Below are 14,698 nucleotides of genomic sequence, written 5' to 3'. Positions count from 1 at the left end.
GGCATCTTGTTACAATTGAAGGAAAAATGGATGGAGCAAAATACAGGAAAATACTGCAAGAGAATCTGCTTCAGTCCGTTAAAAAACTGAAGCTTGGGAGGAAATTCACCTTTCAGCAGGACAATGATCCCAAACACAAGGCCAAAGCAACACTGGAGTGGCTCAAGAACAAAAAGGTGAATGTCCTACAGTGGCCCAGTCAAAGTCCTGATCTCAATCCATTGAGAATCTGTGGCACTATTTGAAAATTCCGGTCCACAAGCGTCATCCAACCAACCTGAACAACCTGGAGCAAATCCGCCAAGAAGAATGGGCCAAAATCACTCCGACACTATGTGCAAAGCTGGTACATACTTACCCCAAAAGACTTAAAGCTGTTATTGCAGTGAAAGGTGGCTCTACCAAATATTAATGTGTGGGGGTTGAATTTTTTATTTTTCTTAAAAATATGTGTTTTAAAATAAAATATTTAGTGCATGTATCGCCCCTTGCAACACCCTTTGCAAAAGTGATTTTATCAAATGTCCCCCCATTTTTAAGGAACGAATTGCTGGTAAGGGAGCTGAGTAGCTATGGGAAAATCTGCTCCCCAATAAATTCTATTCCCCTGGGGTGTAAAAATCCACAATTAAGTCACATCATGTCTTTTAGGAGACAAATGTATAATAAGTGTTGCCTGGACTTTCACAGTAGAAGGAAGCAGCTGTGTGGTGTTTGCAAGCACTGACACCATGCCCTGCTTCAAGTGCGGAGTCCAGGGGCATCAAAGGAAAAATTGCCCGATGAGAGAAGGTGAGACAGGGCAGGAGAAGCAGGGTGAGGCTGACAGGGATCAGGGAGCACAGGAGGAAGAGCCGCAGCAGGAAAAGGAGAACAATGAACCTGGAGCCCCGGTAAATGAAGAGCACAGTGGAGATAATGGGGTCACTGTTGTAAATAGGGGGAAAAGGAAAAAAAAGAAAGAAATGGAAACAACGAAGGAAAAAAGAGACAGAGCTGGAGCGGAGCTCTGAGGCGATCTCTCCAGATCATAGGTTCTCTCTGCCTGCCCACCCGCCCTGAAGGAGCAAGCGGTGCTGAGATTGCTGCTGGAGAACCGGGGTCTGGGAGTGGGGGCTATAGTGCAACGGGGGAGAAATCCCCTGCTGCAGAAGCTCCCAACTCGGACTCGGGCGGGAGAGACTCCGGCTCTGGGTCTCAGCCTGGAGCGCGGGCCCCCTCTTCTCGGAGGAGGTGGAGCACAGTGCCGAGTCTCAGCTCGACTCTGCTGCGATACCCTGTCCCCCAGACTCGCAAGAAAACGCTGCAGAGGAGCTGGGTGTAGCGGTGTAAAAAATTAAAAAACGTCAAAATAAATGTGAAAGTGAGGAAGAGAATGAGATGGATGAGGAAGACGGAGGTGACGTCTCTGACTCCTCGGTGCTTTCTGAGATCCCTGATAGTCAAACCCCAAAGGAAAAACTATACTCTGTTGAAGAGATAAATAGTTTTTTAAACACGAGCAAAGGAAAATGTAATGTTGATATAAAGAAATTCTTTCCCAATCTTAAACTGTTTCTGTACTCTGCTAATGTGGCTTTTAGAAAAGCCACTTTAAGAGAAATTGACCAGCCAAAGCGGTACAGACTTAAAAAATATGTACAAGTAGTCAGGAAAATGATTAATACAACAACTAAGAAGGTTTAAAATGGCCCAGTTTTTTTGCAATTTTATACTTTTTGTTGTCGGGTTTCTTGTAATAGTTTTAAATAATTTTACTATTATGAAGATGTTCAATTTTATCTCTCTTAATGTAAACGGCTGCAGTTTTAAAAGAGCACAAGTCTTTGAGTTTTTAGAACAGAAGAGGGCAGGGATCGTTTTTTTTACAAGAAACACATACAGATGAAGGGAATGCTGCTGAATGGGAGGTGAAATTGGGAGGGCAGTGTGTGATGAGCCATGCCTCTAATAACAGCGCTGGGGTGGCTGTGCTTTTTAGATCAGGGTTAGGAGCAGATATTTTAAAAGTAAGAGAGATTATTAAAGGAAGGCTTTTAACAGTAAGAGCTAAGGTGAGGGAGGCTACTTTTAACTTCATAAATGTTTATGCTCCTAATATAGGGAGAGATAGGATGGTGTTTTTAAACATTTTAAAACAGACTATCTTAACAGTTAATGATGAAGACTTTTTATTAGTGGGGGGGGGTGATTTTAATTGCACAGTGAATTTTAATATAGACAGAAACAGTATAGAACCGCATCCCCCTTCTGCGATGGAATTAGCTGCAATTTTAAAGTTCAGTGGCTTAGTTGACATTTGGAGGTGTTTGCATCCCACCACTCGCCAGTACACTTGGTCACATCACATTTCACAGTACATAGTTAGAGCACGATTAGACAGGATCTATACATTTAAACATCAACTTAATACATTTACAAAAGCCAGTATAATACCAACCAGCCTGTCGGACCATCACTGTGTGCAGAGTACTGTTACACTACCTAAGGAAACACATACCGCACCGTTTTGGCATTTTAATACTAAACTATTAGATTTCACATTTGTGCAATAGTTTAGAGAGTTCTGGAAAATTTGGAGAACACAAAAAGATCAGTATAGAGATCTGAGGCAGTGGTGGGATATTGGTAAGGTACAAATCAAAGTTTTTTGTCAAAAGTATACCTCTGGTGCAACCAAGTCACTGAAAGCAGCTGTGAGAGAGAGATTCTTAAAATTGAAAGCCAATCTGAACAGAGCACAGTGGCACAGGAGACCTTGCGGGAGCAGAGACAAGCCTTGGGCAGCCTGCTGGAGGAGAAGGTGCGGGGGGCACAGGTGCGATCAAGATTTATCGAGCTAAGAGACATGGATGCCCCAACCAGCTTCTTCTTCAGCCTGGAGAAGAAGAAAGCAAGCAGCAAGCAGATGCACTGTGTCCAGCTGCCCTGTGGGAGAGAGCTGCTGGAACAGGAGCAAATCAAAGAGGCGGCGGTGCAGTTTTATACTGGACTGTTTTCCAGGGAGCCATGCAGTCAAAATGACAGGGACTCAGTGCTGCAGGGCTTGATCACCCTGAGCGAGGAGGAGAAGGGGAGTCTGGAAGGCAACATCACTCTCCAGGAACTGACCACGCCAGTTAAGCAGATGGCCAGCAGGAAGGCCCCAGGGATTGATGGTCTACAAGCAGAATTTTTCCAATACTTTTGGAAGGAACTGGGACCAGATCTGCTGATGGTGCTGCAGGAGAGTTTGAGAAATGGAGAGCTGTCGCTTAGCTGCCGCAGAGCTGTACTGACTATGCTGCCTAAGAAAGGAGACCTGTGCCAACTAAAAAACTGGAGACCAGTTTCAATTTTATGTGCCGATTTAAAAATATTTTCAAAATGTCTGGTGATAAGACTGAGAGAAGTATTGAACAGTTTAATACACCCGGACCAGACTTACTGTGTGCCAGGACGGTCAATATTTGACAACATATTTTTAATTAGAGATTTTTTTACTTGTACTCAGATGGGTGATTTTAATGTGGGACTGGTCTCCTTAGACCAGGAGTAAGCTTTCGATCGGGTTGACCACCACTACCTGTTTACAACACTGGAGGCTTTTGGGTTCGGCCCCAGGTTCATTAACTATGTTAAAATTTTGTACAGTAATGTTTTTAGTATTTAAAAAATTATGGGGGTCTGAGTCTGCCTTTCCCGGTGTGCAGGGGCATCAGACAGGGCTGCTTCCTGTCTGGCATGCTGTACTCCCTCTCCATTGAGCCCCTGCTGGCTCTGCTGAGGAGCAGGCTGTCAGGATGGGCGGTGCCTTGTACTGCTCCGGCTGTAGCAGTAAAGGTGTCTACTTATGCCGATGATATTAATGTGTTTATTTGTAGCAACCAAGATGTCCAGCTATTACAGCTGAGCCTAGAGACATTCCAAGGGGCTTCATCAGCAAAAATAAACTGGGCAAAGTGTGGCACGTTCTTGTCAGGTAGCTGGAAGGAAGGGGACCCTCCTGTTCTGCCACAGACATTGAGGTGGGATAGAACAGGACTAAATATATTAGGTGTCTTTCTGGGAACTAAAACATAAATGGATATGAACTGGGAAAGTCTTGTGAACAAGGTGAGAGGGCGGCTTCAGTGTTGGCGGGGGCTGCTTGCTCGATTGTCCTTTAGCGGGAGGGTTATTGTAATTAATAACCTGGCTGCTTCTATGCTTTGGCATAGGCTTATGTGCCTGGACCCTCCCCAAGGCCTGATTGATGAAATTCAAAAGATGTTTGTAGAGTTCTTCTGGGGTGGGAGGCACTGGCTGAAGCCAGCCGTGTTGTACCTCCCTCGAGATGAGGGGGGCAAGGGCTGGTCAGCATTGCCAGCAGGGTAGCGGCTTTCAGGCTGATGACAGTTCAGAGGCTCCTGTATGCCAGGGAGGAGGCTCACTGGAGGAAAGTGGCCATTTTTTTCATCAAAAAAGTGGGAGACCTAAGGTTAGGAAAACATCTGTTTTTAACTGACCATGACATCCTGAACAGTTCTGGTCTGCCTGTTTTTTATCTTAATATTTTTTAAATGTGAAGAGAGAAGAGGAGGATTTGACAGGGCAGAAACTGATGCAGGAACCTCTTCAACTCTCTGTTCCCAGCACCGTGTCTCAGGTCAGAGGCATTGTGTGCCAGGTTTGCAAGGGAAGGGTTGACGAGACTGGCCCATTTAATGTTACCTGGGAATTCTCGCTGGCTCAGTGCTGCTGAACTGGGTGGTAGGCTGGGATGGCGAAGTGAGATGCAGGTTGAAAAGCTATTGGATAGTGTTAGGGGCTGTCTTTCTCTAGGGCTGAGAGAGGTCCTGATGGAGGAGATGGCAAAAGGACAAGAGGAGGATCAGAACTCTGACTTCTCAGTTCTGCTTTTGTCTCCCCAAGTAGGTGAGGAAGAAGAGCAAGAACAGGAGGAGTATGGCAAGCTGTTAAAAACTGACAAAGTTATTAACAGAGTCTTCCACTGCCTAGAAAGCAAAGAGCTTTATTTTTTTAGTGTTAAAAATATGTTTTATAAGGAACTAAAAGGAATGGTGGACTCCAAGTGGAGGGACAGTCTCTCTGTGAAAGAGGAAACAGCCCCGATGTGGAGAGTTCTGTGTAAGCCACCACTTGACAAGAGAACTGGGGACTTGCAGTGGAGGCTTCTCCACTGAATTTTAGCAACAGGGAGATTCCTGCACAGAGTAGATCCGAATATCAGCTCTATTTGCAGTTTCTGTGGGCAGGAGGAGACAGTGGTTCACACATACAGTGGTATCACACATCACGGAGCTGCTGCAGGGGCTGGGAGTCCCTTTTAGCAAACAGCTTTTTATTTTTGGAACCCCTTATAGTTTTAAAGAAAAGGAAAAGTGTGTTTTAATTAATTTTATTACAGGCCAGGCTAAACTGGCCATTTTAAAAAGTAGGAAAAGTAGGCTGTCTGGAGCAGGGGTAGCTGATGTAGTCAGGCTGTTCAGGGTGCTGGTGGTCAGCAGATTAAAGGTGGGTTTCACCTATTTTAGCCTGGTTAATGATCTCTGGGGCTTTCAGATGAGGTGGTGTGTGGGAGACATACTGTGCTCTGTAGATGAGGAGGGAGAGCTCACTGTGCTGCTGTAAAACATTTTTTTTTTTTAACTAAAAAACTTTTAACTGTTTTAACAAGAGTTCAGTGTATTATGTTTTTTATTTTATTTATTTATTTTTAGATGCTGAGTTAGTTTTTATTGAACCCACACTGAGCACAAATATAAATATATAAATTTGTACTTTTGTTTTTTTAAGGTTTAATTATGTGTAATATTGTAATTATTACAAAGAATAAAGGACTTTTAAAAGTCAAAGTCTCTGTCTCTCTCTCTCTCTCTCTCCTCTCTCACTCACACCGCTCTCTCTCTCTCACACACCCACACACCCGTCTCTCACGCTCTCTCACTCACACACACACCTCTCTCTCACACTTACACACACCCCCCCTCTCTCCGTCTCTCACTCATACTCTCTCTCTCTCTCTCTCTCTCACACACACACACATTTAGTATAACTGTATGATAAAAGGTATTACCTGCAGGGTTCCAGTAGTGCCTCCAGCTTCAGCAGTTTCTCCAGTTCAGCTGTGATTGGCATGGCAATGTTGGTTTTTTGTTGTGCCAGAGCATCCTTCAGTGGTTGTTGGTTTCTTTGCACACATTTGATCATTTCCAGAGTGGAATTCCATCTTGTTGTGACGTCTTGTTCAGGTGACTCCTTCTTTTGCCCATTTGCAACTTGTTGTTGTTCTAGCTCTGCAGCGTTTGCTGGACTGTGTTTGAAATGCCCAACTACTTTTCAGCATTTGGCTAGGGCATTGTCAAACCCGCTGTTCTGTAGGGACACCGTGACTGACCTTTGCAGACTGTGCGCGGTGCAAGACAGCTGTTCAAAAGACAGGTATCTCACAGCTGCGGTCATGTTCCGTGCACTGTCTGTTACAAGTGTGGTAACTTTCTGTTCAATGTTCCACTGCTTTGCTACATCCATGAAATGCTCAGCACACGTTTCAGCATAGTGCCTCTTCTGTTTTCATGACGGTCAAAGCGCGTGAATGCAGTTTCCAATTGTCATCGATGTAGTGCGCTGTAACCCCGAGGAAGTTGTGGTTACTCATCGATGTGCAGTGGTCTCCAGTGAGGGCAACAGCCTGTGTTGCACTTTCTTAGCCATCTCATTTTATTAGAGCTTGTGTATCCTCATAACGATGGTGGCTCTCGATGGTAATTCATATGTTGAGTCGTTCGACCCTCAGGCCGTCATCTTCCACAACGTTAATTGGCCTGCAAGCTGCAGCTATCCACTTCGCTATTGCGTTTGTTAGCTTGCTGCTCGTTGACTTGTCCATTTACCTCCTGCGCATGAACTCTAAAAGAGTGGACTGCTGCTGTCCTGCATTGCTAACCCTCTCACAACTTCTGCCGGCATCAACTCTGTGTTTTGCTTGTAAATGATACTTCGGTGATACACAAATTCACCCTTACAGTAGCTGCAAATAACTTTGCTATTATTCAAAGACCCATCTGTAAGGGTTTTGTAATAAAACTGTCCGCTTAAAAGCCCTTTAGCAGCTTTCTCCATCATTCAAGCTTATTTCTTCAGCAAAGCTATATCTAAATTCAAGCAGTTGATTGAAAAACAAGCGTTATGTATGGTTCTAAGGCTCAATAAAGAAAATGCCTTAATTGCGGCAACAAAATTAACGACGTTAAGTATTTGAAATTAATCGCACGTTAAAGCATTAACTCTGACAGCCCTAATTATATATATATATATATATATATATATATATATATATATATATATATATATATATATATATATATATATCTCTCTTGAACTGCTTCCCAATTCGGTTTGCCAAACGATATTCCTAGCACAAAGTTATTCAAGACTCTACAATCTGGGGCTATGGAGTTGACCTTTCTATTTGTCCTTTTATCTGTCTTACAGTTTTACATACATCTAGAGAACAGTCTATGCAGTTGTAGTGAAACGTGGTAGGACATTCTTTAGCACAAGTTACTGAGCGTTTCAGAAGCCCTCAGCCTTTGCCAATATATCCCCCCTCTTGTTGAGTTTTCCACTACACCTCAACGCCAGTCCATTTTTGTATAATATTGCCTAAAAGTAATCTTGTAATGTTTTTACATTTTCACCTTTTCAAACCAAATAAATGATCATTGAAGCAATCACATTGAAGATGAACTTGTTTAAAGAGGATGTAATTAAGAATTAAGAAGGCAAATGTAAACCTTGTAATAAAGACATTAACATGCATGTTGCTAGAATAACTGTATCTTTAGATAATGTGCTTGATAGGTTTTAAAGACCCTTCATACATGTATTGATTGAATACATCTTAGCCCTGAAGTTGTTCCCAAATGTGCATACAGACCACTGTGAGCTTATGTCTTCTAGACTGCAAATCCATGTTGTATCCTTGTGATCTCGTTCCACAGAAAGTAGGTTGTGACAAAGAGATTGGGTCAAACAAAGTTGAAGATAAGTGTGGAGTTTGTGGAGGGGATAACTCGCACTGCAGAACTGTCAAAGGAACTTTTACCAGAACTCCAAAGAAACCTGGTAAGGATGTTACCTGCTGTTCACTGCTCTGTATGGAAACCGCTGTCATTATTCATATAAGATATTCATACAGGAAAAACTGATTTTCACTGACCCAATTGTACACAGTCGAGACTTACTCACATCATTAGGTTACTATTATTTGTATAGAAATTTGGTATGATTATAGATGTGAACAATCCTCAAAAGCAAAAAAAAATAATAGTAATATCTAAAAATTTGTAAAACCTTTTGAATCATGTTCTATGAGAAACACACATGACGTATAAACTAAGCAGGACTACAAACAACCCATCAAGAAAATCACCTTCTCTGAGGATTCCAATGTTTAAAACATGAAAATAACAGCACTGGAACACAAGATCAAACTACTATTAAATCGAATAAATATCCACTATCAGGGCAATATGTAAAATAACTTTCTCATTCAGTTTTTGTTATTGATGCAGGTATTGCTGAAATGTTTGTCACATGTAATTATTTTATAAATTATTGCCGTTGTATACCAAATATGCTATTATTAATACTAACATGACATAAATGTTTTGTTACCCCCACCATGATTGTTACTTACTAAGCAGTAGGTAATGTTTTGCGACTCCCTTGTTTCAGTTGCATACTGATAATTACTGAAGACATTATCATTCAGTGAATGTACAGGTTCTATCTGATGCCTGTTTCCATCTACTGAATGTCGTGACTAAATGACCAGGCTGAACCCACAATTCATTTATTCTTCAAAACAGCTGTGTGAGCCCTCGCCTAGAAAATGGAGCTGTGACAGACAACTACATTTATCATTTATGGCTATGTAGGGGTGTTTTAAATGTAACTACAAACAACTTTAGTCATATTGAGATTTATGAATACCTATTACTTAGAAATGTGCGTAACAAATCTTTTTCACGCATGAATGATAGGCCCAGGTATTTTTAAGACATGATTCAAGCAACACTGTCAAAACAGTGAGATCATTTTTTTCTGTAGGTATGCTCTTGATGAGATTACTGCATCAATGTGGGCGACTGCAGTTTTAATAATAATCAGATAAACCAATTTTATGTAAACGAGGTGACTTCTGTTTGTGTCTTGTGTGTCTGTTATGTATGCATAAGGAAGGTGATCTTAACCCCTCCCTTGGGTGTTGAATAGAATTATAAATCAATTGTAAATGTAGAAGCTACAGAATTTATTGTAGTCAGAAAGTTACTTGCAGTTCAAATACACTTACTTTAGTAATATGTCTGCAATTATCTTTTTTTTTATGGCTGATTTATTTCTCTAAAAAACAAAAACAAATGTAAATATTAATGAATCCTCTTTTTAACAGGAAAGCAATTAAGCAAGAGATGCCAAAAAGAAATCAATTTGTTGGAAAACAAAACCTGCAAGTATCCAGTATTATCTAACCAACTTTTGTTCCCGATAAAATGACATTCTTTTTCATTGACTAAACTTCACATTAGTACTTTGTCCAGATTTGCATACTATTCATTGTATTCAGTGTATTCAGATTATATATCGGTTCATAGGATATGTAAAAATGTATTGCAAATACAAAGCAAATTCGCAAAGGTACAGGTGTGGAAGGGTGGGGTCACTGATTTATTTGTTACAGTAGATGGTGCTTTTATGCTGTGGTCCCAGATACCGACAATGGGGTGGCACGCAATGATTACCAGAAGGTGAAAGCAAAAAGGGAAAATAAAACACAGTAACAAAACTACAAATAAGATTCTGCTCCTTGCAGCTTCCGCTCTCCAGTACAGCTCGGGTTTCAGAGATACTCTGTTGATCCCTCACTAACACTCGGGGTTGCCCAATATTCCCCAGCTAAACTGACCACATCCCACTCGGGTATGTAATAAAATTATAAGTATCATCTGTTTCGCAGCGAAGCTTCCTGGCCCCTCTCTCTTTTTCTAGACACTGATGTTCTTCTTATGTTCTGATGTCCAAGCTTTCTAACACCACTCCCGCTGTCATTCTTCCTAGATGGGTGGGCGAGGGAACAACAGAGCTTTATTTTTATAGGCCAACCGACACCCAGACCCGCTCCCAACCGCTCAGAGAGAGGGAGAGACAACACACCCTGTCCCAGCATCCCTGTGTCACTGCCATGATTGACAGGCAGATCCTACTGGGCTGCTGTCCTCTTCCTACAGAATCATGCATGCGTCAGACAACCAGCACAGACCTCGGGGGGGCGAAAAACATTGAAATAGATAATGATATAACTTTCTTTAAAAATACTTCCTCTCATTTTATATTAACAGCCATGGCAGGAGATTTCATTTACTTGTTTATATACCAGTATGCAAATGCTATTTCCTTAATTTATATATATATATATATATATATATATATATATATATATATATATATATATATATATATATATATATATATATATATATATATATATATAATTTCAATTGCTGATAATAGTCAATGAAAAAGAATTCATTATCCAAAATTAACGAACCAATTTTTAATTTAAGGGAAGACGAGAGGAGCGTTCTTATTACCTAAAGGAGCACGAAATGTGCATCTCATTGAAACAAAGGATTTTAAAAATACCCTTGGTAAGTCAAAGCAATTTGCAGAAGAAAGGGCATCCCTAGAGTAGAGAAGGCTACTTTGCAGCAATGTAGAGTTTACTTGTCAGCTTTACAAACGGGGCAAAAGATTCACTGTTTATTTCAATTCAATTTGTGATCTGTGTAATGAAACATACATGTTTACTGGCTAATTGGCAAATGCTTTTTTGTATAATCTGTGTTGTTTTTTTTTTTACAGATTTATATATTCAACAGATGGCTATATTTAAAAGTTATTCAGAAAGTAAATCAAAGCCAAATAATAAAGAAATAGCAGCAACAAAAAGCACAGAGATAAAATAAAAGCTGATAGGAAGCCCTAGGGATTTAATTGTGTTATTTTTAAACTAATATCCACTATTGCCAGGTTTGTAATGTTACTGTTAACTACTACAGTTTGATGTTTTACTTAGAAATATATTAACAGCATTACAAGTTGCATCATCATTCTGGTGGCGTCTTGCTAGTTCTATACAATACAATAATTGTATTCCTCTCGGAAAATGTGTTTTTTCACTTGCTTCTAAATAGAGCTCTCTAAATTAAAAAAAATATCAGCAATAAGACAGTGAACCTTTTGCCTGAAGAGCATAGCTGAAATCTTTTTTTGCGGGCATGCATAACATTGCATAAGGTATAGTAGTTTGTCTTCAACCAGTAGCATTTAATGTAAACTGCCTTCATAGTAATGGGATGTCCGCTTCTGCAAGAAAAGTTAGTGTTCATAGCTCTACTAACCACTGCTTTGTCTTTTTTAATATTTTCTTTCATCACTGATCAAAACACATGCAAAGGTTACCTTAAGATGTTTGACATCCCACCTGGTGCCAGACATGTGTTCATCCAAGAAGACGAGGCTTCTCCTCACATTCTTGGTAAGTGGCTTCTAACATTAAAATTTGCAGTCCTGCGGATTTAAAAGGCATTTACAGTTTATGTCTAAATTTAGTGCATTGTGCCCACCATATGGAATGACAGCATCAAAACTCCTTATACGCATAAAATACAGTAGCTTGGTCGAAAAGAAACATTAGCTGGATGCAACCTCCTGGACATACCATCACATTTTTGCAACAGAAAAAAGGGACTGGTATTACAAAGACACGCAGCTGTGTACAATACAATTTCCAATTTAGTTTCTCCTGGCTTTTATAGTCTGTGCCTGAAGTCCACATAATCAATAATTACCAATTACATTATTGTACTATCCCACCGTTAACACTTTCTTCAAGTAATGTAAAGGTTAGACATTACAGCAATTTAAAGTTTCTAAATTAACTTCAAGTAATAGAAGAATTAAGCATTTGTGGGGACTTGTTATAAAATATTAGTTTCTACATATAAAACTTTTGATGGCACAGTTTTAGTAGTTCAGGGACTAGATGCATTCATGTGATTGAAGACCGAATAATGCAGCCATGTATCAAAATATTCTACAATGTACAATAATACCATCTGCTCATAGGCTGATTTTGCAGACAGTTTATCTTTCAACATGAACGACAGAAAGCATATGGCTAAGTCAACTCTGGAATTCTTTAAGAAAACTATGATAAAAGTTCTGGAATGGCCTTCGCAATTACCAGATCTCAATCCAGTATAAATGCTTTGGACTGATCTGAAAAAATCTGTAGACAAGTTTATCCAATCTGTCTGAGCTGAAGAAAATATGCAAAACAGAATGGGCCCAGATCTCACCAATAAGATGTAACATACTGGTTAAGAATGATCATAAATGTCTGAATACTGAAATAAATGCAAAAGGAGGACAAGTGAAATATTAAAGCAGGGGTGCCAGTACATTTGTCATGAACGAATACAGTCAGCCCTCTTTATACCGCCAGGTAAGGGACATGGGCAAAAATGGGCAATAAGTGAGGGTGGTGTTATAGTGAGGGTCAAAAAAAAAGAAAAAAACACGCACAACTTTCTAATTATACAATTACAGTTACTTTTGAGGAACAGTTTATAGTTAAATAAATAAAAAATAAACACTCATTTAGTGTCTAACAATTCCATAAAAACAAAAAAAGCTTACTTTTTATTATTATTGTTATTATTTTTTACTGTACTAGTCATTTGAACTTCACTATTTGTGGCACAACTGTAAGACTGCTGAATACTATCCCCCGTTGAACGATGCCATCTGTTTATTTCACAAAGCAATTTAAGCTCAGCAGCATTCCTTTTAAGCATTAAAAAAGCTTAATATGTACAGGCAGCAAATAAAATTTTTGAAAAAATTTTTAATTTATATATATATATAAAGGGTATATATATATTATAATATATATATTATATCTATATATTAGATATTATATTTCTGTTTACAAAACTGATGCTTTAGTTTAAGTCAGCCTTTATTTGTGTAAAACTTGCAAGTAAACAAACAAACCTTTTACCATACCTTTTTTTTTTTTTTTTTTTTTTTAACATTTACTGTGGTTTATAAAAGTCACTTATTGTAAGTTAGTGCGTCAAGCCTTTTTCAGGTTAAACAAATCGACTCGTTCCATCAAGGTAAGCCATTTGTTTTTATCCATTAGAATGTCTCCAGTTGTCCTTCCATTAACAGTATACCTCACTTAGGCGAAAAAACATTTGCAATGTCTTGCTGACTTGCTTTCTTATTTTCAGATGCATACATGCAGATTTTTTCTTTTGCTCTGGTGTGAAATGTAGGGTTGACTCACCATTTTGTATTTTATGTGTTGCTTTCGGAGCGGGAGTGTTGATGACATTGGTATGAACGTTCAGTTAACAACCAATTAGGAAAGCGAGTCAAAGGTTAACTGCATAACTTTGTTGTTTTAATTGGCCATGTTTATTTCGCTGGCGCAACAATGAGGGAAACTACAATGGTTATTTTTACGTTTGCTTGGCTTGGGAAGTTGGTGGGTTGTGATATAACGGGTAAAAATATCATTGTTTTTATACTGGTGATATTTGTTCAGAGAGAATTGTTGGCGGTATGCGAGGGGGGCGGTAAAATGAAGGACAACTACTTAAAATTAAATGTTTTTTTTTTTTTTTTTTTTTTTTTAATTATATAATTGTTAAATTAGTAGAAATTGTGTATTTAGCTTTTTTGTGTTTTATTAAAAGGTGGTTAAAGTTTACTAAAATGTTCCTAATCTGTTGAATATTGGTATAATATAATATAAAATGTTCTTGCTCTGTCCAATAATCTTGAATTATGAAACCTTTAAAGCGCGTTACTAATGTTTACTAATCTAAAGACACTTTGGCTGATCAAGCCTACATTACATAGGTCTATGGCAGGCAACTAAAGCTAAAGTGCAGTTCCTGAACTCAAAATCAGCACCTTCAGACACTCTCCGTATTTGTTTGAAATTAGAACCTCTCTGAGTATTTGCAAGCATTGTACAAAGGGTAAACGAACAGCACAAACAAACTAAGAGGTTGTCATTTGAAGCTACTTAGTCTTTAACCTGTAGTGTTAAGAGTGGCATGATGAGAACACATTGTAGAGTACAGTGGCTCCTAACACCACGCTGGTGCTTATGCTCTGGACCAGAGGCATTGTGTCCCTTACTGATGCCCTCCTACACACTCACCCTGTAGAGCACCGTGCCTCCTAACACCACGCTGGTGCTTATGCTCCGGACCAGAGGCATTGTGTCCCTTACTGATGCCCTCCTACACACTCACCCTGTAGAGCACAGTGCCTCCTAATACCACGCTGGTGCTTATGCTCCGGACCAGAGGCATTCTGTCCCTTACTGATGCCCTCCTACACACTCACCCTGTAGAGCACAGTGCCTCCTAATACCACGCTGGTGCTTATGCTCCGGACCAGAGGCATTCTGTCCCTTACTGATGCCCTCCTACAGCACGCATCCTGTTTTCCATGTCTTTGACATCGAGGCGGAATAGACGCAGGCTCTGAAGTATCTTCTATGTAGTCATTGTTTTATTTTAAGTGTAACAATGTACTTCTGTACTTTAGGACCAAGAAACTCCCAATC

The 14,698-nt window shown here is 39.7% G+C and overlaps 1 protein-coding gene across 4 annotated transcripts in view; it reads left to right on the top strand.

The window, feature by feature from the left end:
* LOC121300201 (A disintegrin and metalloproteinase with thrombospondin motifs 3-like) overlaps positions 1-14,698 on the top strand; it is a 118,498-nt gene that overhangs the window by 87,262 nt on the left and 16,538 nt on the right. For 2 of the 4 annotated variants that reach the window (XM_041228706.1, XM_041228700.1), the window contains exons 15-17: positions 7,986-8,109; positions 9,440-9,496; positions 10,611-10,694. In XM_041228706.1, coding sequence (XP_041084640.1) covers positions 7,986-8,109; positions 9,440-9,496; positions 10,611-10,694 — 265 coding nt within the window. Of the gene's footprint in view, positions 1-7,985; positions 8,110-9,439; positions 9,497-10,610; positions 10,695-11,503; positions 11,585-14,698 lie in introns of all 4 variants that reach the window. The other 2 variants (XM_041228720.1, XM_041228712.1) reach the window with 1 other exon arrangement.

The sequence above is a fragment of the Polyodon spathula genome, chromosome 2 (assembly GCF_017654505.1).
Source record: "Polyodon spathula isolate WHYD16114869_AA chromosome 2, ASM1765450v1, whole genome shotgun sequence".
In the NCBI taxonomy this organism is placed as follows: domain Eukaryota; kingdom Metazoa; phylum Chordata; class Actinopteri; order Acipenseriformes; family Polyodontidae; genus Polyodon; species Polyodon spathula.
Note: the sequence above shows the minus strand (reverse complement) of the source record. Positions and strands in the feature narration are given on the sequence as shown.